Source organism: Coregonus clupeaformis, chromosome 30 (assembly GCF_020615455.1).
Source record: "Coregonus clupeaformis isolate EN_2021a chromosome 30, ASM2061545v1, whole genome shotgun sequence".
Classification (NCBI taxonomy): Eukaryota; Metazoa; Chordata; class Actinopteri; order Salmoniformes; family Salmonidae; genus Coregonus; species Coregonus clupeaformis.
The window spans coordinates 36,405,158-36,429,153 of record NC_059221.1 but is presented as its reverse complement, the minus strand read 5'-3'; the positions used below and the strand labels follow the sequence as shown (position 1 = coordinate 36,429,153).

The window sequence follows — 23,996 nt, the reverse complement described above, 5'->3', positions numbered from 1 at the left end:
TGTGAAGCTCAAAAAAGTAACAAGAAAAATTATAATATCAGTCCCATGACTTGAATGGGATTTGTGCCACAAACACTAAAATGTTAGCATGTGGAAACAGTGCCAGGGAAACTAAACCAAATATTTAGGCATATAACATAAACTAGACATTCACTGGTAGGACATTGTCCACTCTAATTTAAACTATATTTGTGTGTGTGAATGTCTTGGGACAATACAACATATCTGACATGCATAGATTTTGTATTTATTTTTTCTTAAGCAACACTTGTTTTTCTTCCCCTCAAAGCAGGGTCTTCGTCAATGATGTATATAAACCCTGGATTGCTAATGATATGTATTGGTCATTAAGAGGCTTTGAAGGGTCGGCAATATTGCCATTCCCCAGTAGGAGCAGTCCTCCATAGGAATGAATGGCATTCTATATTATTGCAATTAAACGTTTCAAGAAGAAAATGTAGAGGTATTTTCGGGCTGGGGTTATAGAGGGGACAGTAACATTCGTAAGATCTAAAAATGATACTTTAAGGAAAATGTTTTTATATATTTTTTTATATACACATTAAGGTTTCTGTAAAAGAATAAATATGGCAAAAACTAATGTAGACATTAATAAATGCAATTCTATATCTTCCAAAATATTTGTTACAATAGTGGGGTATGAAAATGTATGCACTCTGGATAAGAGCATCTGCTAAACGACTGAAATGTTGGGGAGTGCTAAGATGGAGGCACGGTGGATTCAACACAGCGCCCCCAACAAGTCATCTAGTGTATTTCTGAATCATTGCTCTCGATACCTCCCTGCTGAAATTCTGGCAGGCAAACCGGTCGCTATGGGGGAGGGGGAATTAGTTTGGAGTCACAGCCCTTTTTCCTTTAAACTTTGAACATGCAATGAGCCGCCATTTTAACAGATTATATTCGTCATACATACTAGTTGCATTTAGGCTATAATTAACTTGGGTTTGTCGCAAAGCCTGCCTGACCTATATTTTCACTTTAAAAAGTAACCGATTCATATCATCAGAAAAGTCAGAGCGGCTGGTTATGTTGTTTGTTTCCCCAGTGCATGCAACAGTAGGCTTTTAGGCAAAAATTTTGCTCATGTGAAAACTCGATTGATACAAAATTGAATAGGGGGGAGATTAATAACATATTACACCTATTTTTTTATCTAACCAACTCGCTGCAAATAAACAAATATAAAGTCCAGCATGCAATGGATATAACAGTGTAATAGCACCTACTATATTCAGGTGCGGGTATTTTTCTCTCCTTGACGACAGGTCATTCCCATTGAGGATGATGTCCTGGTTTGTACATTCTCTCAAAGAGCCATCGTCTAGCACGAATGTGTAGAAAACTGCTCCTGTTGCGGGCCCGCTCTTGCACGCCAGAATGACACCGCTGTCAGTGGCGGTGACACTCATTTCTCTTCCCTTGGAACCCTCTGCATGCTGGTCAATACCGGCTTGTTTCGAAGCGCCCCCGACCAGTATTTCAGCCGGAGACATGTCAAGCAGACGTTTCGAATTCATCGTAGGACCGGAGTGGTGACTAAAGAAAGATTACCCGCTTTCTATACCTTTTAGTCCAGAAATCTAGAGTAAAATACATTCAGGATTGTCTTGAGTGGATCCCCGTGTGTTACCGCTATTCTAAGGTTTGGACTTCTCCACCAACCGAGACAACTCAAAAAAGCCGACACAGTCAGTTGGAAAGATTAAAGATTGTTTAGCTTTTTTTCCTCCCAAAAATGCCACGCCCCCACTCCCCTGCTCGTGCAGCCAGGCGAGATTCACAGGGTACCGCCTTCAATTCACTGCTATTGGTCGGCGGCCATCGCAAGCCAGAAGCCAATGGGTAGTTTGGACTGTGTCACTCACTTAATGTGTGCGAAGATTGTGGGGGTGTGTCGCTCCATTTTGCCGACCGGCCGGTGAAAAGGGAGAAATGAAAACAACAAGTAGCCTAGGCCTAGACCTATGCACAGCTAAAGTCGAAGCAGTAGGCCTATGTCTGTGCAGAGTGTAGCCTATGCATTTAGCCTAACTTCTTCAGGCTACAGAATATTCCAAAGCACAACATTAATAAATTGATATGTTTGTGCAACTACCATTTTTACCATGCCATTTGTTTTTTTTTACCATATCCGTTTGCCTATGACATTTTATCAGTGTTTCCGGAGATGCCATTTTATCAGCGTTTCAGAAGACATAGTGGTCGTGGTTACAACGACTGTTGTTGAACGTTCGGTTAGGCCTGCTACATGGTTTCCTGACTTGAAGCTGCTACAATGTTGCAGTCTTATTACAATGTTATTACAATGTAACAATTGCATTTATCTTGCAGCAAGATAATCATACAGCCTAGGCCTATTGGGGAGATCAGTGATAATCATATAGCCTAGGCCTACAGTGGAGACCGGGGCACAAAGTAACATGGGGCACTAATGTAAAAACTAAATAACTCAAATTAAAAACCACCTAGAAAGCTGTTATTCAATGTGCTAACGCTTGGTTAGTGTCTATACATGCCTAGGAATTTTTGCATAAATCTATACATTCTTTTTTGTTTTATTGACATGTGGGACATTCCACATGTATCTAATCATATATAATTTATATCAGTAAGAAGTGGTCTTTTGATTGGTATAGTTGATGACAATAATTATTGTAACATTTGTTACAATTAACCCCTTACCTAAAAGTCCATGGTATGTTATATGGTATGGTATTTAATCACATTCACATAATGATATAAAATGTCACTTCTTTACATCAAGTTTGCCAGTACAACTAAGGTCATACTTTCAAATGCTAAAAGTATATTTTTGGGTACTTAGTTTTTGGTCAATATGACATGCCTAAAACATTAAATGAAAATATTTTTTGTCAATTTAGTGTATTTTCATCCAGATATCAGTTTCAAATCATACATTTTTTCAATTACCCCTCATTTTTACCATTGAAGACACTGTTACATTTAACCCCACAGCCTGTTACAATTAATCCCGCCTACGGCGTTAAACGACTGGTATGTCCTAGAAACATAGTTACAGTGTGTAATGGTAGCTGACATATGTATGTTGTTTGTATAAAAATAGTATTAATCTAACTCAAATGATCTTTTCATGAACAAGCAAAAGACTGAAAGTGTTACTTTGCCCTGGTCTCCCCTACTTTTAATGTTTACTTCAAATAGGGTCCATGTAACGCTTATCAATCTAATGATCTAATACACTATTACAGTTCTCTTTCAAATACTAATTTCGATGTATCACATTGAGATTCACTCTGGGAATCACTACTCGGGGAAGAACCAATCACACAGTGTCTGTCGGAGACAACAGGTTGAGTTGCAAATGAGGTGAGCCCCTCCCCTCTTTATAAGGCGCCACTCGCCTGTCCTCTGGTCATTCTCCCCTCTCTTCCTTGCGAAGACCACAACTCTTTTGAAGCTCTCCTCATCACGATTTAATCCCGGTCTTCCTACTTAATAACCTTTTACTGCAGTGCGATAAATCAGGGTCACAGAGTGTTTCTTGGTAGTCTTAAACAAATCTACTTTGAAACAAAAGTATAAACCACACACACATGGTTATGGGCTTTTAAAAAAGAAGACACTTGTACCATGTCAGATATAGAGTTGAAATGTATTACATTTTGAGTTTGCATCCCAATATTACACTTTATATACATCACAGAAGACTGAATTATAACACAACTGTTTGACATAGAAACACCAGATTTTCTGTGTTTAAAAATAATAATAATGTGTATTAATTATGAAATTATGAAAAATATGAATAACATTCCACGCGAGGCCACTAGGTCATTTGACTGCAGGAAAGGGCTACCTGTTCTCAGGTGAACCACAGGGTTAACACTGCTGAACGCAAGACCTCTCTCGTCCTTTGTGTTGACCAACTGACCGAAAGGAATGTTTTTGCTTTGTCCTTTGTGTTTTGCTTTTTCTGCTCACAAAGTCTCCGGTGGGAGCTAGAGTCACAAGGCTAGCTACTGAGACTTGGCTAGCTGGCCGCAAACTAGCTTTTCTACCTGGAAAAGTAGAATTGCTATCTCTCCTCTCTCATTTAGCTCAAACCACGTCCCCTCGTGCCGTGTTGACTATACTGACCGTCCTAGCTTCACAGTTTGTCTGTCGAAAGGCACGCTTTGTTCGTCGAGAGACAAAGAAAGCACACACTTTCTCCAGCTAGCATTGTGCTAACTAGCTAGTCTATTAGCCCTAACCTGGCTAGCTAGCTACAAAGCCAGCTAACCATACTAGCCTTCCTACCTGCCCAGACGGTAGTATTGCTAGCTCCCTTCTCTCGTTTAGTTCAACCTACATGAGAGGATGAATCTGAATGCGACAGGCTTGCCACTCAGAGTAATTGAGACTTTCCAGAGTGCCAGGGCCACTTCTACATGCTCACTGTATGGAAACAAGTTGTGTGTTTTTGAGAAGTGGTGTGACCGAAAACAGATTATTCCTTACCAATGCTCTGTATCTGTCATGACTTCCTCCGAAGCTGCCTCCTCTCCTTGTTCGGGCAGACTTCGGCGTTCTTCGTCACCGGCCTTCTAGCCACTAGCCACATCTCATCTCATCATTCCATTTGTTTTGTCTTGTCTATTACACACACCTGGTTCATATCCCCTCATTAGTACTTGTATAAGTGTTCCCTCTGCCCCCTTGTCCTTGTGGGTGATTGTTTCACGTGAGGAGAGTAGCTCGGTTGAGCGCCGTGTATTTTGTATTGCCGGGGTATATTTTTCCCAGTGTGCCTGTTTTGTTCCAGTGCGCCTGTTTTGTGCACTGGACTGTTTGACGCTATTCTGCATAACTCTGTATTCTGGAATAAACTCTGTATTCTGTGATTTACCCTCCTGTGCCTGAGTCCTTCAAATCACTCATTACAGTTTCTGAGGTGTTATGTTTCTTGCAGGACCTTTTGGACAGAAGGAAGGCTTTATCCATATTTAGCTGCTATCTCGGCCTGCCATACAGAGTACCACAGTATGAGTCATAATACCCATAAAACCTAGAGGTCAAAAAGGGAAATGGTTCCAATCACCTTTCCATCATTCATTTTTTTCCATAGGGGATTTTCGAAACCCTTAAAATAAGGGCTGTGTTTCGTGTAGGCTTCTCTGGATGAGACTGCCGAATAAAGGGAAAGGTAAGAATCTCTGGATAAACTACAGGTATCTAATATTAGCTAAATGTAGTAATGAATAAATAAGCTACATTTCTTTAAATGGACAATTCTGTGAACTGTCTTGTGCACGTTTTAAATTGACACAATACCTATTAGCAAAGGTATCAGCTAGAGATGACTTGCAGGAGCTTGTAGTTTTGCATGATGTCTACTTTGATGCTAATTAGCATTTTCAAATCTGAGAGTAAATAGAGCCGAATATATTGATATGTTTGACCGCTGGGTATTATGACACCTCCACTATGGGGTTCTATAGGCTTTGACAATAATACAGTAGGGAAACACCCTCTTATGTCATTTCATGAAGGGAGCGCGTCGCTTACACTCAGTCTCCAAGCCTTTAGCCCTGTCTTCGTACCTGTCTATTGTGCTTGAGGCTATTTTAAAGCAGCCTTTTGAGCCACTGGAAAGCCTGGAGATGAATTATCTCTCCTTCAAAACTGCTTTACTAGTTGCCCTTACCTCCGCAAAGCGAGTAAGCTGCACGCACTGTCAGCCCAAGAATCGTGCCTACAGTTTGCCCCGGGGTTATCCAAGGTAACCTTGTTGCATAACCCTGCCTTTATGCCTAGATCTTATCGCTTTCCACCCGCTGTGGAAGAAGAGCTTCTCCACCATTTATGTCCAGTACGCGCATTGCGCATCTACTTGGCTAGAATGAGTGTTTTACACAAGAGTGACCAACTCTTCATTTCCTGGGCGTCTCCCTGCAAGGGTAGGCCTCTCTCTCGTCAACAACTATCCCATTGGATAGTGGAGGCTATTATATTGTCTTATAATAAATCAAATCAAATTTTATTTGTCACATGCACTGAGTAAAGTGTAGACTTTACTGTGAAATACTTACTTACAAGCCCTTTCCCAACAATGCAGTTAATAGGTAAGAAAATTAACAAATAGATCAAAATAAAATAGTAACACAACAAAATAACACAATAAAATAACAATAACAAGGAGTACCGGTACCAAGTCAGTGCACTGGGGTAAGAGGTAGTTGGGGTGATTGACTGAGGTAATATATACTGTTGACCTCTGCCTGCCCTTGACCTGTCGTTTACCTGCCCCGTTTTTGTATAAACTTTTGTTACTTCGAAACTGTCTGCATATGGGTCTTCTGAAATGTGATAGTACAAACTGGCCATGACTGACCCAGCAGACTCGGACCAGGTCCGCAATGCCATCTCCTCCCAAGGAGCCACCATTGGAAGGCATGCAGAGTTGCTTCGTAGTCTCATGGAAGGGTTCCAGACATTCACCGAACGCCATGCCTGAGCGTTTAACACATTGCTGGAGCAATTCCGCGGGTTGTCTGTTAGGCAGCCTACCACGATGGTCACCTCCCAGCCCCTCAGTAACCCAGCTGTTAGCAGCGCGGCCTCCCCGGTCACTCCGGGTTTCCGAGAACCCCGCTTACCTCCCCCGGAACGCTTCGCTGGAGAGTTGGGAACCTGTCTGGCATTTCTCGCTCAGTTATCGCTCATCATCGAGCTGCAGCCCTCCTCCTTCACCTCGGACCACTCTAAGATAGCGTACCTCATCACGCTGATGTCCGGGAGGGCTCTCGCCTGGGCTATGGCAGTGTGGGAACAACAGTTGGCCGTATGCTTCAGTCTGGAGGAGTTCATGCAAAAGGTAAAGAAGATTTTCAATGCTCCATTGTCCGGGAGAGAGGCTGCCCGGAAATTACTCCAGCTTCGGCAAGAATCCCGCAGTGTGGCAGACTATGCAGTGGATTTCCGCACGTTGGCAGCTGAGTGTGCCTGGAACCCGGAAGCGCTGTTCGACACGTTCCTGCATGGAGTATCGGAGGAAGTAAAGGATGAGCTTGCAGCCCGGGAACTACCAACGGATCTGGACTCACTCATCGCCTTGACCATTCGGATCAATGGGCGACTACGGGAATGAAGGAAGGAGAGGAAGGATTCCACCTCGCCTCCGAGGCATCCCGGAAGTCCCCGACGACTGCGTTGCCGAGAGAACACAAGGCTACCTGAGTTCCCCCGAGAGTCTCCGAAGTCTGCCGATTCACCTCTTCCCGAGCCGATGCACCTAGGCAGAGCTAGGCTGTCTCCAGCCGAACGGCAATACAGGTTTCACACGAAGAGTTGCCTGTATTGCGGGACTACTGGTCATTTTGTGTCCACCTGTCCACTAAAAGACCAGGCTCACCGGTAGGAGCGAGTACTCTGGTGGGCCATACGGATAACTCTCCCTTTACTCGCACCCCCTTTCATGCCATCTTGCTGTTGGGTAACCAGTCGAAATCTTTCCGGGTACTCATCGACTCTGGGGCCGATGAGAGCTTTATGGACGCTACCCTGGCGTCCGAGCTGGGCATCCCCACTCAGCCCCTCTCCATTCCCATGGACGTTAGAGCGCTGGACGGGCGCTCTATAGGCCGGGTCACCCACAATACCACCCCCATCAACCTACGAGTATCAGGAAACCACAGCGAGATTATTTAATTCCTGCTAATTAAGTCTCCTCAGGTTCCTGTGGTATTGGGTTTATCTTGGCTCCAGCAACACAACCCCCAGCGTCTCAATTCCAGGCAAGCTAGGTGGGCCCTGCTTTTCACCTGGTTCAACTTCTCCCTTTAATACCGACCGGGATCCAAGAATGTCAAGCCAGATATAGCCCCGCGGCTACATCCCGTGAATCCGAGACCATCCTTCACACCTCGTGCTTGGCGATAGTACTCAGTTGGGTCATAGGGTCCGGGAGGCGCTGCATTCCCAGCTGAACCCCGGGGAGGCCCCAGATAAACGGATGTTTGTTCCTGACGCTGTCCGCTCCTTGGTCCTGGAGTGGGCCCACTCCTCCAGGCTTGCCTGCCACCCGGGCTCCCGTCGGACCCTGGCCTTTGTGCGACAACGCTTTTGGTGGCCTACCATGGTTCCTGACGTCTACGCGTTCGTCGCCACCTGCACGATCTGGCTGGTCTCCTCCAACCTCTGCCTGTTCCTCACCGTCCCTGGTCTCACATATCCATGGACTGTCAAGGGTTTTCCCCCGTCTGATGGCAACACCGCCATCCTGACAGTTGTGGACTGGTTTTTCAAAGCCGCCCACTTCATTCCTCTCCCCAAGCTACCCTCCGCCAAAGAGACGGCCCAGCTCATGGTGCAGCACGTCTCCCGGATCCGGGATCCTCAGTTCTCGTCCCGGTTCTGGATGGCGTTCTGCACACTTATTGGGTCGTCGGCCAGCCTGTCCTCCGGTTTCCCCTCTCAGTCCAATGGCCAGTCGGAGCGAGCCAACCAAGACCTGGAGATGACTCTGCGCTGCCTGGTCTCCGCCAACCCACCACCTGGAGCAAGCAACTAGTGTGGGTCTAATACGCCCGCAACACCCTTCCCTGCTCTGCCACGGGTCTTTCGCCCTTTGAGTGTTCCCTGGGTTATCAGCCCCCACTCTTCCAGGAGCAAGAGGAAGAGGTCGGCATACCCTCGGCCAAGATGTTTGTCTGCCGCTGTCGTCGTACCTGGAGGAGAACCCGGTCGGCTCTTCTCAAGACCACCTCCAGGTTTCAACGACAAGCGGACCGCCACCGGACCCCGGCTCCCCGGTATCGTCTCGAGCAGAAAGTATGGCTGTCCACCTGAGATCTGCCCCTCCGGGTGGAGTCCCCATCTCCAAGATAATTAGCCCCTCTGCTGTTCGTCTTCTGTTGCCCCGTACCCTCCGTATACATCCCACTTTTCATGTGTCTAAGATCAAACCAATGTCTCACAGCCCTTTGTCTCCAGCATTTTCCCCTTGCTCCTGTCTTTTTCAAGTTCCTGTTTTCTAGTTTTCCCTGTTTTGACCATTCTGCCTGCCCTGGCCCTGAGCCTGCCTGCCGTTCTGTACCTTGTCAGACCACCCTGGATTATTGACCTCTGCCTGCCCTTGACCTGTCGTTTGCCTGCCCCCTGTTTTTGTATAAACTTTTGTTACTTCGACACTGTCTGCATCTGGGTCTTCTCCTGAAACGTGATAATATACATGTATATTTTGTTAGGTGATTGATTGAAGTACTGTGTACATGTAGGTAGGGGTAAAAAGCAGAAATCCGGGAAGCTGTTTAATTAACTTTTCAGCAGTGTTATTGCTTTGGGGTAGAAGCCATTCTGGAGCCTTTTGGTCCCAGACTTGGCGCTCTGGTACCGCTTGCCGAGAGAATAGAATGTGACTTGGGTGGCTGGAGTCTTTGACAATTTTTAGGGCCTTCCTCTGATACCACCTGGTATAGAGGTCCTGGATGACAGGGAGCTCGGCCCCAGTGATGTATTGGGCCGTATGCACTACCCTCTGTAGCGCCTTGCGGTCGGATGCCGAACAGTTGCCATACCAAGCAGTAATGCAGCCAGTCAAGATGCTCTCAATGGTGCAGCTGTAGAACTTTTTGATGATCTGAGGGCCCATGCCCAAATCTTTTCAGCCTCCTGAGGGGGAACAGGCGTTGTTGTGCTCTCTTCACAACTGTGTTGGTGTGTTTGGACCATGACAGGTCCTCAGTGATATGGACACCAAGGAACTTGAAGCTCTCGACCGTCTCCACTACAGTCCTGTAGATGTGAATGGTGGCGTGCTCGGCCCGCCGTTTCCTGTAGTCCACGATCAGTTCCTTTGTCTTGCTCACGTTGAAGGAGAGGTTGTTGTCCTGGCACCACACTGCCAGGTCTCTGACCTCCTCCCTGTAGGCTGTCTCATTGTCGTCGGTGATCAGGCCTACCACTGTTATGTCGTCAGCAAACATAATGATGGTGTTGGAGCCGTGTGCGGCCACACAGTCGTGAGTGAACAGGGAGTACAGAAGGGGGCTAAGCACGCACCCCTGAGGGGCCCTCGTGTTGAGGGTCAGTGTGGAGCATGTGTTGTTGCCTACCGTCACCACCTGGGGGCGGCCCGTCAGAATGTCCAGCATCCATTTGCAGAGGGAGGTGTTAAATCCCAGGGTCCTTAGCTTAGTGATGAGCTTGGAGGGCACTATGGTGTTGAACGCTGAGCTGTAGTCAATGAACAGCATTCTCATATAGGTGTTCCTTTTGTCCAGGTGGGAAAGGGCAGTGTGGAGTGCAATAGAGATTGCATCATATGTGGATCTGTTGGGGCGGTATGTGAATTGGAGTGGGTCCAGGGTGTCTGGGATGATGGTGTTGATGTGAGCCATGACCAGCCTTTCAAAGCATTTCATGGCTACAGATGTGAGTGCTCTGGGCCGATAGTCATTTAGACAGGTTACCTTGGCGTTCTTGGGCACGGGGACTATGGTGATTCTGCTTGAAACATGTGGGTATTACAGACTTGGTCAGGGAGTATTTGGTATTTGGTATTTAATTAGGATCCCCATTAGTTGTTGCAAAAACAGCAGCTACCCTTCCTGGGGTCCACACAAAACATGAAACATGACATAATACAGAACATTAATAGAAAAGAACAGCTCAAGGACAGAACTACACCAATGAGGCACACGTAGCCTACATATCAATACCAATACATACACACAAACTATCTAGGTCAAATAGGGGAGAGGTGTTGTGCCGTGAGGTGTTGCTTTATCTTTTTTTTTTTTTAAACCAGGTTTGCTGTTCATTTGCGCAATATGAGATGGAACGGAGTTCCATCCAATAATGGCTCTATATAAATACTGTACACTTTCTTGAATTTGTTCTGGATTTGGGGACTGTGAAAAGACGCCTGGTGGCATATCTGGTAGTGTAAGTGTGTATGTTAGAGCTGTGTGTAAGTTGACTAAGCAAACTATTTGAGATTTTCAACACATTAATGTTTCTTATAAAAATAAGAAGTGATGCAGTGAGTCTCTCCTCAACTCTTAGCCAAGAGAGACTGGCATGCATAGTATTTACAGTACCAGTCGAAAGTTTGGACACACCTACTCGTTCAAGGGTTTTTCTTTATTTTTACTATTTTCTACATTGTAGAATAATAGTGAAGACATCAAAACTATGAAATAACACATATGGAATAATGTAGTAACCAAAAAAGTGTTAAACAAATATTTGAGATTCTTCAAATAGCCACCCTTTGCCTTGAAGACAGCTTTGCACACTCTTGGCATTCTCTCAACCAGCTTCACCTGGAATGCTTTTCCAACAGTCTTGAAGGAGTACCCACATTTGTTGAGCACTTGTTGGCTGCTTTTCCTTCACTCTGCTGTCCGACTCATCCCAAACCATCTCAATTGGGTTGAGGTCGGGGGATTGTGGATGCCAGGTCATCTGATGCAGCACTCCATCACTCTCCTTCTCCTTCTTACACAGCCTGGAGGTGTGTTGGGTCATTGTCCTGTTGAAAAACAAATGATAGTCCCACTAAGCCCAAACCAGATGGGATGGCGTATCGCTGCATAATGCTGTGGTAGCCATGCTGGTTAAGTGTGCCTTGAATTCTAAATAAATCACAGACAGTGGCACCAGCAAAGCACCCCCACACCATAACACCTCCTCCTCCATGCTTTACGGTGGGAACAACACATGCGGAGATCATCCGTTCACCCACACCGCATCTCACAAAGACACGGCGGTTGGAGCCAAAAATCTCAAATTTGGACTCCAGACCAAAGGACACATTTCCACCGGTCTAATGTCCATTGCTTGTGTTTCTTGGCCCAAGCAAGTCTCTTCTTCTTATTGGTGTCCTTTAGTAGTGGTTTCTTTGCAGCAATTCGACCATGAAGGCCTGATTCACACAGTCCCCTCTGAACAGTTGATGTTGAGATGTGTCTGTTACTTGAACTCTGTGAAGCATTTATTTGGGCTGCAATTTCTGAGGCTGGTAACTCAAATGAACTTATCCTCTGCAGCAGAAGTAATTCTGGGTCTTCCATTCTTGTGGCGGTCCTCATGAGAGCCAGTTTCATCATAGCGCTTGATGGTTTTTGCGACTGCACTTGAAGACACTTTCAAAGTTCTTGAAATGTTCAGTATTGACTGACCCCCCCCCCACCTTGTCACAACACAACTGATTGGCTCAAACACATTAAGAAGAAAATAAATTACACAAATGAACTTTTAACAAGGCACACCTGTTAATTGAAATGCATTCCAGGTGACTACCTCATGAAGCTGGTTGAGAGATGCCAAGAGTGTGCAAAGCTGACATCAAGGCAAACGGTGGCTATTTGAAGAATTCCAAATATAAAATATATTTTGATTTGTTTAACACTTTTTTGGTTACTACATGATTCCATATGTGTTATTTCATAGTTTTGATGTCTTCACTATTATTTTACAATGTAATTTTTTTTTTAAAATAAATAAAAACCATTGAATGAGTACGTGTGTCCAAACTTTTGACTGGTAGTGTGTATCAGCCCTCTGATTACAATGAAGAGCAGGACGTGCCGCTCTGTTCTGGGCCAGCTGCAGCTTAACTAGGTCTTTCCTTGCAGCACTCGACCACACGACTGGACAATAATCAAGTAAAGACAAAACTAGAGCCTGCAGGACTTGCTTTTTGGAATGTGGTGTCAAAAAAAAAGAGTATCTCTTTATTACGGACAGACCTCTCCCCATCTTTACAACCATTGAATCTACAGTTAAAGTCGGAAGTTTACATACACCTTAGCCAAATACATTTAAACTCAGTTTTTCACAATTCCTGACATTTAATCCTAGTAAAAATTCCCTGGTTTTAGGTCAGTTAGGATCCCCACTTTATTTTAAGAATGTGAAATGTCAGAATAATAGTAGAGAGAATTATTTATTTCAGCTTTGATTTCTTTCATCACATTCCCAGTGGGTCAGAAGTTTACATACACTCAATTAGTATTTGGTAGCATTGTCTTTAAATTGTTTAACTTGGGTCAAACGTTTCGGGTAGCCTTCCACAAGCTTCCAACAATAAGTTGGGTGAATTTTGGCCCATTCCTCCTGACAGAGCTGGTGTAACTGAGTCAGGATTGTAGGCCTCCATGCTCGCACACGCTTTTTCAGTTCTGCCCACACATTTTCTATAGGATTGAGGTCAGGGCTTTGTGATGGCCACTCCAATACCTTGACTTTGTTGTCCTTAAGCCATTTTGCCACAACTTTGGAAGTATGCTTGGGGTCATTGTCCATTTGGAAGACCCATTTGCGACCAAGCTTTAACTTCCTGACTGATGTCTTGAGATGTTGCTTCAATATATCCACATAATTTTCCTTCCTCATGATGCCATCTATTTTGTGAAGTGCACCAGTCCCTCCTGCAGCAAAGCACCCCCACAGCATGATGCTGCCACCCCCGTGCTTCACGGTTGGGATGGTGTTCTTCGGCTTGCAAGGCACCCCCCTTTTTCCTCCAAACATAATGATGGTCATTATGGCCAAACAGTTCTATGTTTGTTTCATCAGACCAGAGGACATTTCTCCAAAATGTATGATCTTGTCACGTTCGTTGTATAAAGGATTGGACCAAGGTGCAGCGTGGTATGCGTACATGTTTAATTTATTAAATAAACACTTGACAAAATAACAAAAGCAACTGAATGTGAAGTTCTATAGGCTAACAGCAACAAGAAACAGAAACAAGATCCCACAACTAAAGGTAGGCAAAATGGCTGCCTAAGTATGATCCCCAATCAGAGACAACGATGGCCTCTGATTGGTAACCACACCCGGCCAACATAGAAACAGAATAAACTAGATTATATCCAAATCACACCCTGACCTATCCAAACAGAGAATACAGGTGATCTCTAAGGTCAGGGTGTGACAGTACCCCCCCCCCCCCAAAGGTGCGGACTCCGGCCACAAAAACCAGACTCATTAGGGGAGGGTCCGGGTGGGCTTCCAGCCTCGGTGGCGGCTCTGGCTTTCAGACGTGACTGAGGCAGTAAACTCCTCTCCCATCCTGCCTCCCCATTGCACGCCCGGTCCGGTCTGGACCCCGGCGCGATGCTCCCCTTCTCAGTCCTCCCACGATGCACCAAGCCCTGTCTGGACCCTGGTGTGGGAGCCCTCCACCCTGGAGAGGGGCTGACGTCTGGTCCCGGCCCAGCAGTCCTCCCGCGATGCACCAAGTCCTGTCTGGACCCTGGTGTAGGAGCCCCCGACCCTGGAGAGGGGTTGACGTCTGGCTCCGGCTCGGACCCCGGTGGAGCGGATGGCTCCGGCATGGGGGAAGAGTAGATGACCGGACCCGGACTGGGCACCGGTGAAGTGGACTGCTCTGGCACTGGAGTGAAGCAGCTGACCGGAGCTGGACTAGGCACCGGTGGAGCGGACTGCTCTGGCACTGGAGTAGAGCGGCTGACCGGAGCTGGACTAGGCACCGGTGGAGCGGACTGCTCTGGCACAGGAGTGGAGCAGCAGACCAGAGCTGGACTAGGCACCGGTGGAGTGGACTGCTCTGGCTCTGGAGTGGAGTAGCTGACCGGAGCTGGACTCTTCGGGCCATGGATCATCACTGGAGGCTTCGTGCCATGGATCATCACTGGTGGCTCTGTACAGGACTGGCGACACGCACCACTGGTTTGGTGCGAGGAGCAGGTACGGGCCGTACAGGACTGGAGACACGCACCACTGGTTTGGTGCGAGGAGCAGGAATGGGCCGTACCGGACTGGAGACACGCACCACTGGTTTGGTGCGAGGAGCAGGCACAACCCGTCCTGGCTGAACGGGGCGCGGGCACCAAGCACACCGGGCTGTGAATGCGCACTGGAGATACAGTGCATATCACAGCATAACAGGGTGCCTGTATGGTCCCACGCTCCTTAACGCGAATGCGGGGAGTTGGCTCTACTCTGAAACCTGTCTCCGCCAGCCTCTGCTCTAAGGACTGCGTTCTATTTTGCTGTAGGGTTAACTCCTCTCTCAGCTCCTCCTGTTGTCTGGCCAGCTCCTCTCTCCGTGCATCCACTGACTCCTTCTCCCTGTGGGCCTCCTGCAGCGCCTCCCTCTGAAGGGAGCTCTCCTGCTCTCTCTTAGCTAACAGCCCCCTTAAGGTAGTTATCTCCTCTCTCAGAGTGCTGAGCTGCATGTCTTGGAGGGCCTCTATAATAGCGGCCTACTCCTCCTCCACAGTCAGGAGCCTGACAGCTCCTCCACAGTCTCCTCCTCCAATCAGAGACAACGATGGACAGCTGCCTTTGATTGGGAACCACACCCGGCCAAGATAGAAATAGAATACACTAGATTCTATCCAAACCACACCCTGACCTAACCAAACAGAGAATACAGGTGATCTCTAAGGTCAGGGCGTGACAGATCTTTGTCTCCATGTGCAGTTGCAAACCGTAGTCTGGCTTTTTTATATCGGTTTTGGAGCAGTGGCTTCTTCCTTGCTGCCCACTTTGCCAATGATGTAATCATTTAAATAATTGCCAACATCAAATGGTTTTGTGATGAATAAGCCATCTGATTCGATAAAAGATGGAGTTAAATTTGTCTTTCTGCCCATAATTTTATTTAAAGTACTCCAAAGTTTTTTTTCCATCATTCTTTATATCATTGATCTTGGCTTCATAATACAGTTTCTTCTTTTTTGTTGTTGAGTTTAGTCACATAATTTCTCAATTTGCAGTAAATCAGCCAGTCAGATGTGCAGCCAGACTTATTAGCCACTCCTTTTGACCCATCTCTTTCAACCATACAGTTTTTAAATTCCTCATCAATCCATGGAGCCTTAACAGTTCTATCAGTCAGTTTCCTAACAGGTGCATGTTTATCATCAATTCGAAGAAGCAATTTAATAAATTCATCAAGTGCAGCATCTGGCCGCTCCTTATTAATCACACCAGACCAACAAATATTTTTAACATCATCCACATAAGAGTCACAGCAAAATCTTTTGTATGATCTCTTATACACTATTTTAGCTTTTGTAACTTTGGCTTTCCTGGATATTGCCACAATATTGTGATCACTGCATCCAATGGGTACGGACACACCTTTAGAACAAAGTTCAACAGTATTAGTAAAAATGTGATCGATTAATGTGGATGACTTGTTCCTGTAGTGTTTGTAAACACTCTGGTAGGTTGATTAATAACCTGAACCAGATTACAGGCACTGGTTACAGTGAGAAGCTTCCTCTTGAGTGGACAGCTTGATGAAAACCAGTGAATATTCAGGTCCCGAAGAAAGTAGACCTCTCTGTTTACATCACATACACTATCATGCATTTCACACATATTATTTAGATACTGACTATTAGCACTTGTTGGCCTATAGCAACACCCCAAAAGAAAAGGCTTAAATGTGCCAAGTGAACCTGCAACCACAACACTTCAATAACATTTGACATAATATCGTCTCTAAGCATTTCAGGGATATGGCTCTGAATATATACAACAACACCTCCCCCATAAGTATTTCTGTCTCTTCTATAGATGTTATATCCTTGTATTGCTACTGCTGTATCATCAAATTAATTATCTAAGTGAGAGTCAGGAATGGCTACTATATGAATGTTATCTGATGTTAGCAAGTTATTGATTTGATGAACGTTATTTCTAAGGCTATATTAATATGGGCTATTTTCAGCCCTTTCCTAGGTAGCTTATCAGAGATAGACATAATATGGAAAAGAGCAAACAAAGCAAGAGAAAAAAATATACATTCAGCAGTCCATTAATCAATTGGTGTGTGTGTGTGTGTGCTGCGGGGTTGAAGCTACGAACCCATAGGCTTGGCTCTCTCATCCCTTCCAGGCTTCTGAGAGGGAGGGTGGACAATGAACCTGTCATAGCGGATGTAAGTAATGTCCCCACGCGCTCTGGCAGCTTTCATGGCTGGGATAAGTTCTTTCCTCTTCTGGCGCACAGCTTCAGGATAGTCCTCGTTGAGGAAGATATACATTCCTCTCAAGTTCTTGGCTCTTTCCAGAACAGCTACCTTGTCCTTTGACCTCAGGAACTTGACCACTATCGGACTGGGCCTGTCACCTGGGCCGGTGATGGGTCAATCTTCTGGTGGTCCATCTTCAATTTCTCAGAGATCATATCACTTACTTTGTCCTCAGACTCCGTCCAGGTCTCATGTGGAGATTCTGCATTTCCCCCACAACCATGTTGTTCCACCTTGATTGTCCTCGAGACTGATTTATCCATCATTGTTATCATGGATTCACACACAGAATTGATGTCCTCTCTCAATGACTTATAGATTGCTGTCATCTTGCGGTTCTCCTGTTTCACCTCATCGAGCTGACCCTGGGAGAACTGCAAACTGTTCTTCAGGTCCTGGACATCGCTGGTCAGGTTGTCCATTATTTTATTAGTTGAATAGACAAGTATTTGGACAAAACACTTGAATCTATTTTCTTGTTGTTGTAACAACTGCTTGTAGAACTCTTTTTGTTCATTTACAAGATACTTCACCTGTGATAGAGAGACACCACTGTCCTCAACGGTACTCCCGCCGGCTTTGGTCTTTGTCATGGTAGCAACGTAGGTTACACTGTTACTCCTCACAGTTCCAGACAGGGCAGGTCACAGGGAAGATTGAACACAACAAACAGCAGGGATCTAGACAGCCACAAACCCGGGATAATCCGCAGTCCGCCACAATGGTTAACCGCGTCGCGGGCTGCATTCAAGCCCTCAAAAAACCCAGCTAACTTGATAGGCAGCTAGCAGCTAGGCTAGCTGCTACGCCAAATAACTCCTCAGACCCGGCCTTGGTCGGCAGGATCACTGGGAAGAGAGTAGCAGTCCCAGCAACTGATGCCAAATGCGTTGCAGGATCCAAAATAAAAAGTTAGCTAGCTACTAAAAAACTTTCCAATACACTATCAAAACAACAAACTTTCCAAAACAACAAACCGAGCTCTCCCTCTTTCTGCGTTCAACAGGAAGTGTTCAACGGGAAGTGACGTGAAATGAGAACAAGGGAGAGGTTGAAAATGTCAGTGAAGAAACTTGCTAGCTGGTCAGCACATGCTCTGAGTATGCATCCTGATAATCCATCTGGGCCTGCAGCCATATTTTACATTTTAGTCATTTAGCAGACGCTCTTATCCAGAGCAACTTACATGAGCAATTAGGGTTAAGTGCCTTGCTCAAGGGCACATCAGCAGATTTTTCACCTAGTCGGCTCGGGGATTAGAACCAGCAACCTTTCGGTTACTGGCACAACGCTCTTAACCACTAAGCTACCTGCCGCATATGAACGTTAACCTGTTTTAAGGTCTTATTCACATCGGCTATGGAGAGCGAGATCACACAGCTGGTGCTCTCATGCATGGTTCAGTGTTGCTTGCCTCGACGCAAGCATAGAAGGCATTTAGCTCATCTGGTAGGCTTGCATCACTGGGCAACTCGCAGCTGGGTTTCCCTTTGTAATCCGTGATACTTTGCAAGCCCTGACACATCGGACGAGCATCAGAGCCGGTGTAGTAGGATTCAATCTTAGTCCTGTATTGACGCTTTGCCTGTTTGATGGTTCGTCAGAGGGCATATCAGGGTTTCTTTTAAGCTTCCGGATTTGTGTCCCTCTCCTTGAAAGCGTCAGCTCTAGCCTTTAGCTCAGTGCGGATGTTGCCTCTAATCCATGGCTTCTGGTTAGGATATGTATGAATGGTCACTGTGGGGACGTCGTTGATGCTCTTATTAATGAAGCCGGTGACTGAAGTGGTAAACTCCTCAATGCCATCTGATGAATCCCGGAACATATTCCACTCCGTGCTAACGAAACAGAAAGGGTTTACATCCCCTGGAAGGCCTGAGGGCTCACTCTACCAGAGGTATGGCTACGTCTTGGGCATCTCCTTACAAGAGATTTGCGATGCGGCATGTTGGGCCTCCCCTCATACAGTTATGAGGTTCTACCTACTGGATGTCACTTTCGTTGGCACATACTGTTCTCAATTTCAGGATCCTCTGAGGGATGCTAATGTTGGAACTAAACTGGCTTCGGAGAGTGTGGCCATATCCCAATGTGATACATAGAATCAAGTATAAAAAAAAGTGTTGGCACTGATTTCCCTGCTCGCAAGAGCACAAGGAAGAGAGGCATGCTCGAGAATGACCAGAGGACGGCCGAGTCGCGCCTTATAAAGAAGGGAGGGGCTCTGTCTCCGACAGACGCTGTGTGATTGGTTCTTCCCCGAGTAGTGATTCGCAGAGTGGATCCCAATGAGATACATCTCACTCATATTATCAGAGAACCAAGTTTCAATTTCACTCGTTCAAATTGAATAATAGAAAATAGTTTTCCTAAGATTAGCTGCTTTGCACAGGACTCCCACAGACACGTTTGCGTAAAGATCCCTCCTTTACTCATCCCGCAGCCGTTGGATAGGCCTACATGCCTATATTACCGACAGGCCATCGTCTAATGTACTTTCACTTAACCACTGTAACCTACTATGACCAGTTAGGGTATTCAATCTATTGGGCCACTGTAGGTTAATCATGGGCCGCAAAATAGCGGTGTTGTAGCAAGTTTAGAGGGCTGCTCGACATGGGACTCAAACACACACATAGCCCCCGGTCTCAAGGATCCCAAGATAATTCATTTAAATTTGATGTGCTCACATAGGCTTACTACAGTCATTAGAAGGATAGTTGCCATAAGGGGAGAAATACTTCTGTTAGTCATAAAGCACCATGATAATACCCCTGAACTTAGTCACTGTTACTAGCCGGCTACTACTAGGTACACTACCCTGAATTTGAGAGACTGCTGCCCTGTGTACAGTGCATTCGGAAAGTATTGACTTTTTCCACATGTTGTTACGTTACAGTCTTATTCTAAAATGGAATAAATTGTTTTTGTTCCCTCATCAATGTACGCACAATAACCCATAATGTCAAAGCAAAAACTGTTTTTGAGAAAATGTTGCAAATGTATTAAAATTAACAAACGTAAATATTACATTTACATAAGTATTCAGACCCTTTACTCAGTACCTTGTTGAAGCACCTTTGGCAGCGATTACAGCCTCAAGTCTTCTTGGGTATGAAGCTACAAGCTTGGCACACCTGTATTTGGGGAGTTTCTCCCATTGTTCTCTGCAGATCCTCTCAAGCTCTGTCAGGTTGGATGGGGAGCGTTGCTGCACAACTATTTTCAGGTCTCGACCAGAGATTTTTGATTGGGTTCATGTCCGGGCTCTGGCTGTGCCCCTCATGGGCATTCACAGACTTGTCCCGAAGCCAGTCCTGCGTTGTCCTGTTAGAAGGTGAACCGTCGCCCCAGTCTGAGGTCCTGAGCGCTCTGGAGCAGGTTTTCATCAAGGATCTCTGTACTTTGCTCCGTTCATCTTTCCCTCGATCCTGACTAGACTCTCAGTCCCTGCTACTGAAAAACATTGCCACAGAATGATGCTGCCACCAACATGCTTCACCGTAGGGTAATCGCTGCCAAAGGTGCTTCAGCAAAGTACTGAATAAATGGTCTGAATACTAATGTAAATGTAATATTTTGTTTTCTATTTTTACTAAATTTGCAAACATTTCTAAAAACCCGTTTTTGCTTTGTCATTATGGGGAATTGTGTGTAGATTGATGAAGAAGAAAAATTATTTAATTCATTTTAGAATAAGGCTGTAAGGTAACAAAATGTGGAAAAAGTCAAGGGGTCTGAATACTTTTCGATTGCACTGTATATATATTCTGGACTCTGACATTGCTCGTTCTGATATTTCTATATATATATTTATATTCTGGACTCTGACATTGCTAAAGTTGCGAGAGGGAACCTTGGTGTGTGTGTGCGTGTATGTGTGTGTGTGTGTGTGTGTGTGTGTATGCGCGCGTGCACAGTAACGCCTGTTATAGGCGTGCCAAACCTTGCCTGCAAAGGACCACAGTCCGTGACTCACAGCACTTGCCTTTACCCGCTGTCCTGTCTGCTCTGGTGTGTGTGTGATTTCGCCTCCAAGGACCACATTCATTTACTACTTTATAGTGTATAGTGTAGCCTAGGCATCGCCAATCAGACTTTGAAATGACTTGGTTTTCCCAGCCACACCATAATTTCAACTATATATAAAAACTTTGAAAAACTATATATAAATCTACATTTTAAAGGGTAGAAAAATGAGAAATTAAAATATTATATTATTCAATTTGAATGAGTGTATTAGATCATAAGACTGATAAGCGTTACATGGACCAGGTAGCCTTAGCTTTTTCAAAACTCCACTCCTCCCACTTACATTTTTTACATTTTAGTCATTTAGCAGACGCTCTTATCCAGAGCGACTTACAGTTAGTGAGTGCATACATTTTTCACTTTGCTTATGTTGCATTCATAACCAAGTGGGAAGGTTGAACGCCCTCCAACTGGTGATTACTAGTGGAAAAGTCGTCTATCATCCCTGAGCGCCGACTTCTCCCACATGCTGACCTCTGACGTACCCTACTAAGTGAATTAACTCTATAACAGCATTTTCTGCAGTTAAATGCAACAAAACATTATTTATAAAAATATATCTATTATTATGGTTTTTGAACACTTTAATGTGTTTACAAGCATGATAGCTGTACTTTTAGATATGGTTGACGCAGCTTGTTTGCCATTAGCCAATCTGTGTTTCTCAACGAGTTTAAAGCACTTGAATGCATCCAACTGGTATTTATAACTTCACAAATGGTAAGTAGCTTAGTGGGTAAGAGTGTTGTGCCAGTAACCGAAAGGTTGCTGGTTCTAATCCCCGAGCCGACAAGGTGAAAAATCTGTCGATGTGCCCTTGAGCAAGGCACTTAACCCTAATTGCGCCTGTAAGTTGCTCTGGATAAGAGCGTCTGCTAAATAACTAAAATGTAAGTACCACCTTCCCACTTAGCAGGGCCGGCCCTCGACATAAGCGGTCGCTAGGGGGGCTCCAACCAAATTATTATTTTGTGTAGACTTGCACAAAATGTGCTTTAAAACCACAACATTTTCCCTATGCCCCATGGCAAAATGTGTAGAATTACAGGAAATTAAATGTAAGACTTCAATTTGTTCTCTCCGCCGTCAAGAGGGAGACCACAAAATGTTTTACCTGTGAGGTGGTGGGCCCCCAAACCAAATCTTGCTTTGGGTCTCAACAAGCTAGGGCCGGCCATGCCACTTGGTTATGAAAGCAGCATTAGGCTAACATGCCTGACTCGGACCACGTTTAGCTGCAGGCAGCGTTCCCTTTGTTGTAGACGACCAACCCAGAAAATGCCTATTTGAGGTAAAAAAAGAACAAATATAAAACATATTTAAAGACAACTTGGTCATGCACACACAGACACGTTTTAAGGTGCTACTTTATTACAAAAGTAAAAACTTCAGACTTTGATATTTTATGAATGATTATAAAACATTTACAATCTTTTGCACATTTTCACATTATGTTCTGATATATTTTTTTCCACGTTAAAACCTGTGTCATCTTAAAACCAAAATACAACATATCCACAGAGCTGCCACTCACAAGCCATTGGGCCTTCACAGGCCCATAAACCAATTATTTGAAAGTATTTAGGGGATAACACTACACTACACGCATCACCATCAATGTGACGTCATTGTGACGTTCTATCTGCTACATAGAAAACAACCAAAATCAACTTGATTTCTCATTATTTCAATTCACAAGATAGATTGAACAAGCGCGTCAGCCATCGAGAATTGAACCTCTGCGATTCTTGAAAAGTAGGCTAGCTTATCTTTGCTCCAACGTAAAAACCACAACATTTGTGATGACCATCAATATTTATACTAACATCAAGTCTTTCAGCATAAAACCAATAACAACTGAAATAGTTCTGTATAACATCAAAACAATATTTCACATTATACCATTTGCCTCAAAATGTATGCTATTTATGTGAGCGTGTCTTTGTCAGTTATGTTTGTGCTAAACTGAGAGGCAAAATTAAATAAATTGATGCACAATACATTATTTGCCAATATATGCATTTACTAAATATATTTTAAAGTACTGTTTAGCTTTTATTTGGTCCTGGTCCGGCCATGTCTTTGTCGATTTAGTCTGTGCTGAACGGGTTTAATGAAAACTTAGTGAATTTCCTCAGGAGACTAGCAGTGGCAGTGCTAGATGACTAAATATCTGTTCCCAAAGCTGCTTAAATCATTTCAGCTGTTAGTCATTGGTCATATCACACACACCAATAAAACTGCACTATTGACGTTGAAAGCATGCAGGGTCAGCATGACCCCCAGGCAGCCCCTATTCCCCTCCACCCCCATATCTCTCCCTGGGTCCCTCAGAAGAAGCAACATCAAAGGCCCATCTCCACCAGCACAGAGAGGAGAGGAGAGAAGAGAGGGAAAAGAGAGGGGAGATAAGAGAGGGAGGATAATATAGGGAGTAGAAGCCGAGTGTGCTTCCTCCCTCCTACTAGCAACCTCCCGGCTCCTCATAATTTGGTGTATGGAGAGAGGAGTCTCTCTCTCTCTCTCTCTCTCTCTCTCTCTCTCTCTCTCTCTCTCTCTCTCTCTCTCTCTCTCTCTCTCTCTCTCTCTCTCTCTCTCTCTCTCTCTCTCTCTCTCTCTCTCTCTCTCTCTCTCTCTCGAATGTTACTTTTTCTCCCATGACAAAACAGGAAAACAAAAAACAAACATCAGGAAATAAATAAGGTACCACAATATTTTCTTTTTTCATTTTCATTTGGTAAAAAACATGCATTATGTTTCAAGCAGGAAAATTGCACCAACAGCATTAAACAAAGTACAAGTAACATCTTCATGGCAGTGGCATAAGCTATTTAAACACAATAGGTAAAAATAAAACGCAACATAAACAGTGCATTAAGAAAATACAGAGTGCATTTCATAAGATGTATTTCATAGTAAACCTATACACGATAGCATAACGTTTTCCCCTTATAGAACT

General features: G+C 44.8%; 1 protein-coding gene across 2 annotated transcripts in view; it reads right to left on the bottom strand.

Annotated features, from left to right (window-relative positions):
* The window catches only part of LOC121545322 (zinc finger protein 704), a 99,865-nt gene extending 98,124 nt beyond the window's left edge, over positions 1–1,741 (bottom strand). Inside the window, exon 1 of one of the 2 annotated variants that reach the window (XM_041855739.2) lies at positions 1,251–1,741. In XM_041855739.2, the coding sequence (XP_041711673.1) occupies positions 1,251–1,541 (291 nt within the window). In that variant the 5' untranslated portion in view covers positions 1,542–1,741. The remainder of the gene's footprint in view (positions 1–1,250) is intronic. The other variant, XM_041855740.2, reaches the window with a different exon arrangement.
* Between the last annotated feature and the right edge of the window lie 22,255 nt (positions 1,742–23,996).